The sequence below is a fragment of the Emydura macquarii genome, unplaced genomic scaffold, assembly GCF_026122565.2.
Source record: "Emydura macquarii macquarii isolate MOO-44397 ecotype Brisbane River unplaced genomic scaffold, CSIRO-AGI_Emac_v2 contig_2699, whole genome shotgun sequence".
Classification (NCBI taxonomy): Eukaryota; Metazoa; Chordata; order Testudines; family Chelidae; genus Emydura; species Emydura macquarii.
Genome location: NW_027132836.1, coordinates 1009508 through 1024522, shown reverse-complemented (window position 1 = coordinate 1024522; position 15015 = coordinate 1009508). Strand labels below are relative to the sequence as shown.

Here is a 15015-nt window from a genome sequence, read left to right as displayed (position 1 = left end):
CCCGTCCCGACCTTGCATCGCTGTTGTGGCGACCGCTGAGCGCTGGCGGGGGGCGAAGCGTTCCCGGGGGCAGGCGCCCGGCCCGGCCCCCGGCAGCGGCTGCTGCAGCGTGCAGCGAGACCAGCAGTGCAGGGAGGCGAGTCTCCACAGCACGGGCCGTGCCCATGTGTTGCTTCCCGACCCCTGCGTCTTCGCTGCAGCCCCCGCTACCCGGCCGGGCTCCGGGGAAGGCGAGGCGGGACTGCTCCAGCCCTGGCCGGCTGCCGATCCGCGGCGCGGCGGAGCCGGCAGCTCTGCGGGGCTGTGCGCGCCGCCCGCCAGGGGCTGGAGCCGGCCCGGAATGCGGCGGGCTCCGCTCGGCGCGGGAAGGGGGGAGATGGCCCCGCGCCGCGGCGGGCGTCTGGCCGCCCTCGTGCACCAGGCGCCGGGAAGCCGGGCCCCCTGCGAGCGGCCAGCAGCGAGCGCGGGGGGCGGGAGCGACTCCGCCCGGGCACGTGGTGGTGGGGGGGCGCTGGCCTCTGCTCCCCCCCGCACACCTGTCCTCCCCGGCCCGCATTCCGGGGCACCGCTTGGCGGCGAGCCGGTGACATCACCCGCGTGCCCACCCCCCTCCCCCCGCGCGCGCGGGCGGCCGGCGCGGGCACTGTCTGCCAGTGCCAGGGCGGCCGGCGGCAGCGCGTGCGAGCCCGAGCAGGCAGGGCAGGGCAGGGCGAGCGCCCCGCCGCCTCAGCTGCCCCCGGGACCGGAGCCCGCCCGGCCGCCTCCGCGCCCAGCCTGAGCCCGCCGCCGGCCCGGGGGGCGCGCTCGGCCCGCAGCCGCCTGCATGACACTCCGCAAGGGGGAGCGGGCGACCATCAGCATCCAGGAGCACATGGCCATCGACGTGTGCCCCGGCCCCATCAAGCCCATCAAGCAGATCTCCGACTACTTCCCCCGCTTCCCGCGCGGCCTGCCCGCCGCCGCCAGCCGCCCCGCCGCCAGCCAGCCCGCCCTCAGCCCCGCCGAGCCGGCCCGCGACGAGGACGAGGACGTGGACCGGCTCTTCGGGGCGTACGGCGCCAGCGGCCCCGCCGAGCAGCCGGCCCGGCGCCCGGCCGAGGAGGAGGCGGCGGACGCCGAGGGCTACGAGTCCGACGACTGCAGTAAGTTTCCAACACCCCCCCCCCGGCTCTCGGTGGCCGCCCGCGGCGCGGCGCTGCCCGGCCGGCCGGGCCCTGGCTCGCCTGCAGAGCCCCTGGCGGCGCACTCGGGCGGAGGGACCGTGCAAACAGCCACCAGTTGCCGCGGCTCTGCCCGGGCGCGCCGCTCAGCTCTCCGGGGCCGCGGGCGGTGGGGGTGGGGGCTCGGGCTACCCCGCTCCAGGTCCGGGCTGCAGGGCCGGGGGCTCAGGTGCCGAAGGGCCGCTCCGCTGCCCAGTAAGTCTCCGGCCGCCCGCCCGTGTGAGCCCGGGGTGTCCGGCGGCCCGCGGGGAGCTGCTCGGTGTTTCTCTGGCACCGGGTGTTAGGGGCGGGCTTTGCAGCCAGATTTCACCCCTCCGCGCCCGGAGTGTCCATCTCGCCCCGTGTTAGCGCCGCGGCAGAGCCGTGGCGCGTCCGGCTGCTTTGAACCAGCAGCTCCATGTAGTTGATAAGGAGGGGCCCGATCCTGCCAGGTGCTGAAGCCCATGCGGGTTGAGGGATTTCGCCTTTCGGGATCAGGCCCAAAGTTTGAAGCGAGGAGAGGACTTAGGCAAGGAGCCGGGTTAAGAGCTGACAGTGCCCCGCTGTGCTGAGCTGACGGAGAGGAAGGGATGGATCCCAGGAAGCTGGAGGTGCTCTTTAGGGACCTGCATTGAGAAGGATGTGGTCTTTTCTTTGAGAAATGTCATAGTCCTCTATTGTTGCTTCTGTTTCCCTGCTTCCCCACTGGTAGCTGGCTAAACTCATGAGCCAGATCCTGATCACCCTGGAGTCACGGCAGTTACCCTGGATTTGCACAGCCACGGCTGAGATCAGAATCTGTCTGGCATAAATCCATAGGCCCAAACTGCTGGCAAAGTAGCACTTTCCCAAGGAAGAATTTGGGCTTTGGTGAAACTGAGCATGTGAGAGTCCCAAACTAGTATTTTCTGTGTTCATGGCCTTGTAAGCCAGGTTTGGTGGCACACACCCTCTGGTTGGGAGGCGTCTCGCTGAACCATTCCACTCTGCTAGCGGAATGCAATATTAAACTGCACTCCCAGCCAGACGGTTAATAACGACTTTGATCGGCTTTGGGTTATTTGCTGCTCTAATTATTAGATCATCTTTGTTCATCCTGACAATAGAAATTGGAGCATTTAGGAGCAGGGGCAGAGACACATAATAAGGAGCGAAGTGCTAAGGGGCTCTGCGCCTCTTTCCTTGGCTACCGGGAGATCATCTGGGGAGGTTTCAGAATGTTAGACTTTGGGCTCTAAAAACCACACTTCCCACCCCCGCTAACTAGTCATTTGGAAGGACTACGTGTGGTCGAGCCAGCCCTCCTCGTCCTTCTCACTGACACCATAGAATCAATTAAACTGGTTTCCAGTAGGCCAGCTGGTGTTTGTCTTGTTGCAGCTAAAGTTAAAAATATGTTTCTTACAGTATAACAGGTGGCAGCAAAACTGCTGATGCTGGTTTGCCAGATGTGGTTATTTTTCCACTGGTAAAGATGCAAAAACAAAAGCTTTTCCTGCCTGCGCCAGAGCAGTTAATTCCTGGTTTTATTTGTAGCGCAGCAGCACCTAACGGCCCCAACCGAGGTTGGAGACCCATTTTGCTGGGAATGCTGCATAGGCTTCGGAAGGAACAGCCCTTCCCCTTGAGAGTTTACAATCTAAATAGAAAAGACAGATGAAGGAAGGATTATTATCCCCATTTTAGAGATGGAAAACGAAGTCACAGAGAGGTTAAGGGACTGGCCCAAGGTCCCACCAGAACCCTCAGTGTCAGAGCTGGGATTTGGACACAGATCTCCTGAGTCTGAGTCCAGGGCCTTAGCCTCAAGATCACCTGCACTGACTGATGCATGAATCCTGAATGTCCCTGTACACGTATACCTTGGCATAGAAATAACAGTGATGGTTTAGAAGCATTACTGCGGGTGCCTTTGCTCCTGGAGCAGTAAGTGCTGTGAGCAAGGTGTCTGCAAGATACAATACAGGTACTGTCTGTGGTTGCAAAGGTCAGAACACTTCCCAGCTGATTGGACTTGCTACAGGCTTTCCCAAGGAAATAATATTACCACTGAGACAGCAAGTCGCAAAGCCCTAGATGATCTGAGTGAAGGGATGGCAGGCCTCTTCCACTTAGCCCAGAGGAGCTAGGCCACTACTACATGAGGCTTCAGTGTCAAAAGCTTCCCTTCCCTCCTGGCTTGTGTAGGGCCTTGCCGACCCACAGTGATACAGCAATACTAGTGATGCATCAGGTAGATAACAGTCTGCTGATCACATCTCACACTCAGCCTCTGTTGTTGAAATGCAAGTCTTGCCCTGCAGGGATCCTGCAAGGAACTCAGGGAAACTTCTATTACTAGTCATTATCTCCCACAGAGAGGATTCGCAGAGCTCTCTATGGCTGCACTTCTCACCTGGCTCCATGGAGACGCTCTCAGCGACATGTAACAACACTGTGCCTTGGCTGGAGATGAACCGTAGGTATTGGCACAGCCTGGAGGGGAAGGATGGTGCTGTGGCTAATGTCCGGCCAGGTGACTTGGCTCAGATTCTTGGCGTGGCAGTGACTCACTATGTGAGCTTGGGCAAGTTGCTTCACCAATCTGTGTCTCAGTTTCCCTGCCTGTAAAATGGGAATAATGAAACTTTCCCACCCTCTAGGGGGTTGTAAATGCCTTCTCTTCAGAAGGCTCTCTGGGATTCTCAGGCAGCCTTGTTCTGGAGTAGCCCAGGGTCTCCTTTCCAGCTCGGTTTACTTCTCAAGCCTGGTTATTGATGTTATTTCAACACCACCTTTTTCTTCCTTTTCTGCTCCTCTCAGTTACCTGTTCCCCTCTGACAGCGGGGTATTTCCCAACCCTGTCCCCCACCCCCAAATATTTCCAGAGGTAACAGCAGGGGGATTGGAGGGGCCAGGAGATGGCCAAAGTAGATGACTAAGCTGCTGCCCCCACTGAGATCTCTGTTGTAGAATCAGTTAAAACAGAAGAGAGAAACGGAAAAGACCTGTTCAGCCTTCTGGCTTGACACCCACCCCCATTGCCAATATTGGAGTGTCTCCAGTGTGATCATAGAAAGAGACGTTCTAGAAGGACTTGTCAGATCCTGTCTGGCCCGTTCTCGGGACAGTGTGGGTTTGCTTCAGACAGTGGAGGTTCCAGCCCTCAATCTAATCCCATTTTAAAATGCCACCAATGATCTAATCTAACCTTCTATCTCCTAGGATAGTGTTTCTCAAGAACCGGTCCATGGACCGGCACCAGTCCCTGAAATTTCCCTGACACAGTATAGGAAGCCGGTCCCTGGTACCAAAAAGGTTGAGAAACATTGTCCTAGGTGCCCCCTTGTGCAGCAGGCAGCTCCCCTCCTTCCTGAGGAGTGCAGCCTAGGGCAAACTTACTGAGATCAGGGGCAGTTTTTTGCCTGAGGCTATGTCTACACTGATGGCTGCAAAGTTGCTGCTGTCAGATCGACTTATCTGGATCGACTGAGCGGTCAGTGAAGACCCGCTCAGTCGATCCAGAAGTTGACGTACTAAAAGCACCTCCTCAAGTGACGTAGCGCTGCGCTGATGGGAGCATGGTTCCCGTCGGCGCAGTGCAGTGAAGGCGGCACACAGAAGGGAAGCACAGAAGTCGACGGGAGTTACACAAGTTACACAACTTTGCGTAACTCCCGTCGACTGCCGCCAAATCACCGAGGTAAGTGTAGACCAAGCCTGAGTAAGAAATGAAGAATGACTGACTAAAGACTCCACCAGAATTTCTGCCCAGGAGAGAGAAGCCTTCATTTACTCTCTTAAAAATCTCTCTCTCTCATCTCTTTCCTAGAGATTCTTCTAAATCTCCAAAGGCTTACAGAATGCAGGGAGAAAACCCGCTGTTTGCATCATTGTTTTTAAGAGCAGAACAGGGCGTTTAATTCTGGTGCTTTGCTAAATCAAAACCATAAGGAGCAAAGAGGAACGAGGATTCCTCCAAGGGAGCAATGCAGACACAAGGCAGGGGAACGCAGAGAGAAACCCACTGGGACTGGAACTCCCAGCTGCTGGAGATGGTGCATGACAGGCCGGACCTGCTGTTTCACTGCACCTTCTCCACCAGGAGAGAGGGGCAAGGCTCAGCCTGGGCTTCATCCTGACTGGCAGAGAGCAAGGAGGAATAGCCCAGGGAGAGAGCCCCCAGAGGAGGGGAAAGAAAGGGAGCAGGTGCGGATGGCAGCAAAGGGGAATAGAACTGTGACCTGGTTACAGCAGCTCTTTGGGGAGCTGTGGAAGATTCCGGAGGAGCTCAGGAAAACAACGCCAGTCCCCACAGACCAGCGAGGGAGAGGCGATAATCAGCCTGTTGAATGCTGACTGCGAGAGCCTCAGTGAGTGAGCAGGGCTGGAGGGGACCAACAGAGGGGATAATGAGGGTGGCGGAAACCTCAGGGTGGCTCCGGGAGAGAGTATCGTGGAGCCTGCGTTATCATCAGACACAGGACTGGAGATGCTGGAAGGGGGGGCGGGAGCCACTTGCAAGGTCCTTTATAATAATATAATGACTCTCTGCCCTTCTGCAGCACCTCTTATCTCTGGATCGCCAAGCGCTTTGCAAACAAGAGTGAAGGAAGCCTCAAAAACCACTGAGGGGCAGGCGGGCATAATCCCTGGTTTGCAGAGGGGATGCTGAGAAGCAGAGGGGAATGGCGAAGCCCCGAGTAGAAACCACACCTCCTGCCCTCCACCCTGTGCTCTGGCCACAGGGAAAAGATTGATGCGAAGGCAGGAGAAGCCAGTGAAGGAGCTGTGACTGAGGAGTAAAGTCCCTAATGGATCAAAGGGGTGAAGCTAGAAGGCTAAGGCAAAAGGAAAAATCTCCTCCCGTGGGGTAGTTGGTGGCACACCAGGCCAGGTGGAGGGAGGAACAGCACTTGACAATTATACTCTGAGGGCCAAAGAATTATTATTTATTATTAATTGTATAACTATAGTCCCTAGGAGCCCCCAGTCATAGACCAGGACCCCAATGTGCTAGGTGCTGTACAAACATAGGACACAAAGACAGTCTCTGCCCCAGGAAGCTTACAATCTAAGTATAAGACAGGAGATGGAGACAGACAGGAGCAAAGGAAAACATTGAGACAATATTGGTCTCAGCACACTAACAGCCTAATGTTGTCAAGAAGTGCGCTTCAAGCCACAAGAGCAAATGCTGTTTGTCATCAGTGACCCTTGCAATGTGTCTGTCTGTCTAGGGGTGGATGGGTGCTCTTATGGTTAAGACCTTGAACTAGGAGTCAAGCAAGACTCTTTGGTTCTGTCCCTGCTCTGACCTTCCCTGTGACCTTGGATAAGTTATTCCTCCTCTCTGTGCCTGTGCTGTGTTGTATAGAGATAATAATACTTCCCATATGGGGGTTGTAAAGAGGAGCTCCTGCATGTTTAGGAGGGGCCGGGTCCATCTCTCACTGTGGGGTACTAGGGCCACTGGGACATGCCAGATTTTCATTCCTGTTCTTGTCACTGGTACTCAGGTTGCTTGTAATACATGATTCAGAATCTGGCTGAGACTTTGAAAATACAAGTCTTTGTTCCACAGAGTTTGTTTTCATCAGATGGTTTTCATTGTTCCTAATTGAGCTGCTAATAAGGTGTCAAAGCACTTATGCAAATTAAGGAGAAGAGAGAGTTTGGAGTAGTGATTGGAGCATGGGGGAAAGACAAACACCCCAAAAAATCAGTTTAGTGCATTTTATTAGACGAGAAGCAACTTTTGCATAATGGCTTTTTGGTGGTGGGGAAGGAACTTACTATAGATTTATTGGAACATCATACTTCTCCCATCTACTTCCAGTAGCCTGCAACCTTCCAATGAAACAAGTCTGTGTATTGCACCCATTACCATGGTTTCTGGGCACCAAAAGAAGTACAGAAAGCAAAACTGATAGTTTTTCAATCTTCTACTGTGTTTCCTTTATAATACACTGTGAAAGTGCATGTGCATAGATTTTATTACCAAATATTATTAATTATTGCTATAGTGTTTGCTGTTCTTGGGGAAATGATGCCAAATCATCCTTCAGGGCTGAATTCACATTGTTACAGCTGTTGCTCATGTTTCCTTTTGCTGCACAATCAGTTTGCTGGTCCAGAGTAATTGGTTATTCCCAGACGGTCTGTCAAACACTAATGATAACTTTGTTTACATATAAAATAAGCCAATCTTAGCAGCATGGCGTCATGTTTAGGGCATAGAGCCGGGAGACAGGGAAGCTGGTTCTGTTTGTGACATCACCACTGACTCTCTGTGAATTTGGGCAAGTCCCTTACCCTCTGTCTGCTGCAGTTCCTCATCTGCAAAACAAGCATGATAATACCTAGCTAGCTTTGTAAAGTGCCTTTGGGATCCTCTGATGAAAAGTAGCATCTGAGTGCAATATAGTTAGGCATTATGGGTTTATAGGAAAGCTGTAATTCTCAAATAGTATTGTTAAAGCAGGAATCACTAGAGGGCACTGTTACACACAAATCATTCTTTTTCACAATGTGCAAGTGAGTTTTTAGTTTTTGAAGAAATGCTGTGTGGTTGTTAGTTCATGATAGGCGGGTGTTTTCTGGAGAGAAGCTGTGGCAGATAGCGGAGAGTTTGCTTAGTACTTTATCTTTAAAGGCAATTCTTGGAATAAGGTAGCTTTTTGGGAACATGAGCATTGGCAGGTGGGTTGAGATTTCTAGAAGAGGAAACTGCTGGTCCTGCTTGTGCCTGCCTCTGTCTCATGGCGGATGTGTATGGGTAATCAAAACAAATTACACTTAGAATACACCCAAACTCCTCCGACAGGAAGCTGACATGCAAGGCCCCAGAATTCTGCTACCGTGAGGCACAGGGATGATAGTGTTATAAATGTCAGCTGTAGGAAATCTTATTTCTAGCTCAAATTGCAGGCCTATCCTGATGTACTGCATCTTGTGACATCTGCTACAAGTGATTCTCTGGGAGATGTTTCTTAGGAAGACACTTAATTTGGGCGAAGAAAATCATTAAGCAGCCAAAGTCATAATGAAGATATTTACTACCAGCTGTTTAAAGGTGGTGATAAGAACAAAGGGAGGGAGGCAAAGTCTATGAATGACATTAGTTGACAAAGATGCTGGGAATAAGCGAGGGGGAGAAAACACAGTTTGGAAATAATCAGGATATTTACATCCACAGAGCAGCTCCTTAGCATATGTCACTGCTGCTATTAATAACCTTTTCTTTGACTTTGCAATCCAGATTATGCAAAAAGAATATTTTTACTACACAAATTGCCATTGATTTCAACAGGTGCTTGGATGACAATATTAAGTTTTACTGACACTGTATCAGGTCCAATTTGCCAGTAGCCATAAAGTCAATGGAAGTGTTTTATATGCACAAGTGAGATGTTAAACCCAAGGTTTAAGTGAATAAAAGAGCTTGTAACCCTTTTTGCAACTGGAGAGATGCTAAACTTGATGATTTGGCCAAACTCCAGTTTGAGCGATGTACCAATCAGACCTGAAAGTCCCCTTGCAGTTTCACTTGAGATATTTTACTGATTGAAGGGCATTTATATGGGATAAACTATTCTTCTTCCAGTGATTGCTCATGTCCATTCCACTATAGGTGAGTGCACGCCTCCATGCATGGGTCCCGAAACTTTTTTCCCCTAAGCAGATCCCATAGGACCGGCTCTGGTGCCCCCTGGAGTCCCACGCACATGCCGTGGAATATGAGGTGCTGCCGGCCCTACGCCCTCTCAGTCCCTTCTTTCCGCCCATGATGGTTGCTGGAACTAGCCTTGCTCTCTGCAAGTTCTATTCCCCTTGTTTAAACTCTTTGTTATTCAAAGTACTTTAGTTAGTTTTAAGTAGTTAAGTAGTTGTTAAGTGTAGTTAGATAAGAAGTCCCTGAGGGACTTAGAGTAGCCCGGCCATGCCCCGGCCGCCTGGGTTTAAGCCATGTGCTTCCTGCGGGAAGGCTTTCCCGCTCAGCAACTCCCACGATCAGTGCCTTAAGTGCCTGGGGGAAGAGCACAGGAAGGATAAATGTAAGATCTGCAGGGCTTTTAAACTGCGGACTCAGAAGGACTGAGAGATCCGGTTTTATAGCCCTGCTCATGGAGGCAGCGTGCCACCCGGGGTCTGAGCCGTCCCACTCCAGCTCAGCACGAGTGTCACCGTGGTGCAGAGTGCATCGCCGGCACCAGCCTCGACTCGGCACCAAGCAACGTCCCCGGTGCTGAAGAAGAAGAGACAGCACGCGGAGCGCGGACACTCCCATGCGCCGTCGGTACGGGCAGGGTCAAGTGCAGAGATGCACCGGCCACAGCCCATCGAGTCTTCTCCAGTGCCTGCATCTCTGGTCAGGGAGCCTCCCACGATTCCTGGGAGTGGGAGAGTGCCCCTGCCGACGCCGTCGACACCGGAGGCTTTTCAGGCAGCAAGAGCCTTGTTGGCCTTGCCTACACCACCTCCGCCCCCCCTCCGCCGAGGGAGAAGGGGCCGGTGTCCAGTAACTGATGTTCTTCGAGATGTGTTGCTCATGTCCATTCCACAACCCACCCCCCGTCCCCGCTGCTGGAGTTGGCAGAAAGAAGGGACTGAGGGGGTGCAGGGCCGGCAGTGCCTCATATACTGCGGCATGCGCGCAGGACTCCAGAGGACACCAGAGCCGGCCCTACAGTGTCTGCTAAGGGGAAAAAAGTTCCGGTAGCCATGCACGGAGGTGTGCACGCACCTATAATGGAATGGGCATGAGCAACACATCTCGAAGAACAGCAGTTACTGGTAAGTGACCTTGTTTTCTTTACTACTTACCCTGAGACACAGTGCAGTGTTGCTGTATGCTTTTGGAAAACTGCCATGTTCCGCACCAAGTGGTGGCTGCATTTCAGTGATGGGGAATGTGACGTGCATACATGTGGCTTATCAAGGGCTCTGGTAGCCTGTGGGCTGAGAGCTTTTCCATGCATGTAGGTTATCATTCCTTCCTGAGGTGGTTTTGCTGCAGTTTTCAGGGGACATTTGTTGGCACTGTAGCTACTGTGATAAGCGTTCAACCAAACAGATTGAAGGTGAATGGATTTTGACTAGGCTAATCAGACTCTTTCATAGTAGAGAACTGTAATGTTGGGACCAGGCTGGAGTTCTCATCTATCTTAGGTACTTATTTGTCCCCTACTACCTTTGTATCTGAGCACCTCACAATCTTTAATGCCTTTCTCCTCACCATACCGTTCCTTGTGAGGGAGGGCAGTGCTGTTATCCCCAGTGTATAGAAGGGAACTGAGGCAGAGAAAGATTCGAGCCTGGTCTATACATAAAATTTAGGTTGACCTAGCTAGACCGCTCAGAGCTGTGAAAAATTTTACGCCTGTGCGATGCAGTTAAACCAACCTAAAGCAGTGGTGTACCGATGGGAGGTCGGGGGGACCAGGCCTCCGGGTGCTGGCCAACGGGGGGGTGAGGCCACCCCATCCAAGCTGGCGCTGGGCTGCAGGGCTGGAGCAGCGGGTAAGTGTGGGGTGCTGGACCTGCCCTTCATGACAGGTGGGGGGCACAGGAGGCTGAAGAGTGGCTGTTCCCTCTTCTGCTCCTGTGGTCCCCCCTGGGCATCATGAAGGGCTGGCCCAGCGCCCCCCCCCATCCTCAGGCCAGGGGGTGAGGTTGCCCCCATCCCAGCCAGCGCTGCATGGTGGATAGGTGGGGGGTGGCAGAGCCAAGCCCGCATTTGCACACACCCACAGGCCTCTAACCCCTCTTTGCAGGTACAGACCCCCCCTCTGCCAGGCAGCTGGGGGGCAGCACATGAGGCGGGGTGGCACATGGAGGGGGTGCAAATGTAGGCTTGCCCCCTGGGCTCTGGAGACCCATGGTACACCACTGACCTAAAGTCCAGTGTAGCTAGGTTGACGGAAGAATTCTTCTGTCAACCTAGTTACTCTGAGGAGAAAAACCCCTTCCATTGACGTAGGAAGTGCCATAGCTGTGCCACTGCGCTGGAGTGTAACCAACCCTGTGCCAAATGTCACTCAGGTAGTTTGTGGTGGGCAAGGACTTGAACCTGGGTCTCCTAAGTCAGAGGCTAGTGCTTTAACCGCTAGACAATTCTTCCTTTCTACATACCAACCACCTATTTTTATCCTGACATGTCCCCAGCTGGTTTACAGTCCATGAGCCAAACAAACCAGGTGCTATTCCCATGGGAGACAGTGGGACTTGCCTCCACTTACGCCAGAGCTGAACTTGCCCCAGCACATCTGCTATCTGAGCTAAGGATGGAGTGTGGGGAAGCCTGGTATGAAAGGGTGGGGGAGCAGTCTAGCTAGCGTGTGTCTTGTCCCCACAATTCCGGATCTTCCTCCTGAGACCCCAGGAGGGGAGAATCAGGGGGGTGCTCCGGGGGCAGTCTGCACACAGTGCTCAGGTTTGTCCAGGTCTCCATCTTCCTCTTTCTGGCTGCAGCAAAGGGCTGAGCACTCGCCTGCTGCAGAAAGGAACCATATGGCCGGTAGCCTCGAGCAGTTCAGGCTAATGAATGTGCCACATGGCAGCATCTTAATAATAGGCCTAATTTTGAGTGGGCTGACTCTCCCCACCCCCAACAGTGTGCCATTTATTAACCCTTTCATCCCATCTTCTTCAGTGCTGGCTGTGCAGGAAACCAAAATTCCAGACACGTTCCTTTCCGAGGCTATTGCTCGTAGCAACGTATGCAGCCACGGGTCAGAAGGGATTCAATAACCAAACTCACTGACTGGAGAGAATCATCTCCCAAGCCATGGCTATTACTCCCATTGCCATGAGCCAAAGCCCACTGGAGGCAATGGAAGATTCCCACTGACTTCGGGAAGCTTTCAGTCAGGTTCAGGCAATGCAGCTTCATCCTTCTTGGCTTTTTGTACGTGCTCCTGGGCACTGCCTCTTGGTTAAGCATGCCTGCCGCAGTGCCATGGCTGACCATTGAGCATAGTGCTGTATTTTATTGGTCCACCAAAACTGACTATTAACGTGCCTCTGTGTGCACTGGGATCACCGCTGCACTGCCAGCAAGATACTTACCAAGGATGTGGTCTTTCAAAGTGCCACCTACATCCAATGCTGCAGAGCAAAATGCCAGGGTAGCGGGATGTGCGGACAGGGAGGAGAGTCGTAGTTGTGATGGCGTCTGCCTGATGACCCTGTAGAGAGCTGGAGTTAATGGGAGTTGAGGGCGCTACAGGAACAGGCTCTATGGCTGCCAGGTGCTGAGTGCCCTCAACTCCCAGTTGGCTTGTAGAGACTGAATGCCCACGGGCAGTTCCTGGCAGACCAGTCACTTGGTTTAGTTTGTATCAGCTTGTGGACATCAAAGATTTCCTTCTCCCCATGCCCCTGCAGGATAATTTCCTCTCATTTGTAGTTATTCCCTTGTTGCTCAGCAGTCAAACTCAGGAATGTAGGGCTTCAAAAGCGTCTGCTCTCAGTGCGGCTCTGAATGTTGCGAAGAGACGATCCCTCTGCACAGTGGTGAGCATCTCCTCTGGCCCCTTAGCAGCAGCACTGCTGTTGTACTGTATCGGAGAGTCACATTGAATGTGTGCAGGGATTTCCTCTTACCAACTGCTCCACGACAGATCTCTTCACTCATCGCTCAGACATTCCAAAGCCCAAGTGCTTGCTAAGTTTTTCATCTTTATATTTAACACTAAAGGCAATTTTTTCGTTGTTAATTGCAATGCTGTATTTCATTAAAAAGAGAGAGAGAGAGATTTGAAGGCCATTTCTAAATTGAAATTGCTGAAAGTGTAATTGCTTATGACACCAGGGACCATTTAGTACTGTAAAACATAATTGCATCTCTGAACTGTTCTGAGCAGATAAGTGAGCACTCCTAGTTTGAGAAGATAGAAGACCTATGAGCACTCCATCATCTAGCTACATAATGGGCTCAGCATGCGGGAGCCATCAGAGGTTCAACACTATCACAGTCCATGACCTCTGGAAAATGGAGAAATATTCATTCCTGTAGACTTTTAAGTGTGTTTTGGGAAAAAAACAAAAATCTTCTGCGACGGGGAAACAGTTGGAAGCTTGAAGAGTTTTGTTACTTTCTCACTCCTGATTCCATTGAAGTCAACAGCAAAACGGGACTAGAATCCATTCCCACAGGAATGAAAGGACTACCTGCCTTGTGTGGTAAACGCTGCTCTTCTGTTTGCTTGAAGGCATGCACTGCGTGAATTGAAGTGTTTCCTTCTGCATCCCAAAGAGCCTGCGGCCTCGGGCTCTGATCTTACCAGAGCTCACCAGTTCAGTGGGATAAGCCATGGGCAATCCAAGGCTGAGAGACCTGCATGGAAAGTGCAGGTGTTGCAGAAGGGGGAGGCAGGTAATCCAATAGAGGAGCCTGTCCTCTAAGTCCATGCTGAACGCATTCCTTGGGATAGTGCTAACTGGATAAGTCTCAAGGGCAGGATTTGCAAAAGCACTCAGTTTCAGCCTAACTCTTTCCCATGTGGAGTCAGTGCTAAAACTCACATTGACTTCAACAGGAGCAGAGTTAGACCAAGGATGAGTCCCACCTTGAACCCTGACTGCTTATAGTCATCGAAGTCTAGAGCTGTTGTGGGCACACGCAGCACTTTGCAGGATCTGTCCCCAGAAGTGCCAAGACACTTTTCACCAAGGTAGAAGTGTTAGTTGCAGTGTCCTATCCAAACCGTGTTCTAATTCCCCAGTAGCATCAGCTCGCTTACCCACCACAGACCTGCAGCAAGTGCTAGTGAGACAATGCAGTGGTCACTGTTGGGCTGGAGAGATCTCCCTTTATACTTCAATCTGGGAAGGGTTTGGGGTTTCTTTCTGGATGAGAAGCACTATAGATGAATAGGATGTTGCTATTCTGACTAATCACAGCGGTTGTGGAGAAAGGATGAAGAGAGGAGTCAGCTTTTCAGTCATCCCTGGTAAACTGCTGACCTGAATTACAGTGTAACCCCATTAGTGTCCATGGACTTATTCCTGATTTACACCAATGCAAGCGAGGGAGAATCAAGTTCTGCAGCTGTAAAAACCACCTACATATCGGCTCGCAGCACGTAGTTGATTTAGAAGGTAGCATTATCTCACCCAAAAGCCCTTGACGTGCTGTAATTAGATTACAAACAGAGGCAAGAGTGCCTGAGCCTCTACCTGCTGAAGAGATCTTTGCTAATACTTCTCTGAAATTGCAGTAAATTATCTCCATTCTTCCTGAGCAGTCATGTACTGACATTTTGCACGGGACTCTAAATGCACAGCTTTACTTGCTGTTTTTCAGTACCTTTAAAATAGTTCCAGTGCAGAGAGGAATTAAAGCAGCAGAGGAATGGGGATCCATCTTTTATAGTGTATTTTAAAAAAAACCCACCAGTTTCTGAAGAAGGTTACTGACCCTGTTCTTTCTCTATGGGTGAGCTAATCCAGCCAATCCTCTGGAAGTCTTTTCACTGCTTCAGTCTGATCTGCCTGGCACAAAATCCATGAGCAGATTATTTTGGGAGCAGCAATGCTGATAAGTGCAGGGACTTAAAGCTTGCAGACTCGCTTTTAATTAGTTCTATTGCATTTTTTGGTAAACACCTCCATTCTCTCCACCCTACAAACTTGTGGGTCTTTGTTGCTGTTTTTTTCCAATGGTAGTTCCTGAAATGTAAAGCTTCATAGGAATTGGGGGAGAGGAGGAGGCCTCTCAAGTCATAAATTCCTTCCCCATTAGCCGGAACAAGACTGACCTTACAATTGCTTCACTAAAGTTTGGTCCAGTCATCCAAACAATAGGGCTTCGTCCACATCCCACCAGGGAACT

The 15015-nt window shown here is 52.0% G+C and overlaps 1 protein-coding gene across 2 annotated transcripts in view; it reads left to right on the top strand.

Annotated features, from left to right (window-relative positions):
- The first annotated feature begins 489 nt into the window (after positions 1-489).
- DOC2B (double C2 domain beta) overlaps positions 490-15015 on the top strand; it is a 124725-nt gene continuing 110199 nt past the window's right edge. For both annotated transcript variants that reach the window (XM_067565781.1, XM_067565782.1), the window contains exon 1: positions 490-1142. In XM_067565781.1, coding sequence (XP_067421882.1) covers positions 824-1142 — 319 coding nt within the window. In that variant the 5' untranslated portion in view covers positions 490-823. The remainder of the gene's footprint in view (positions 1143-15015) is intronic.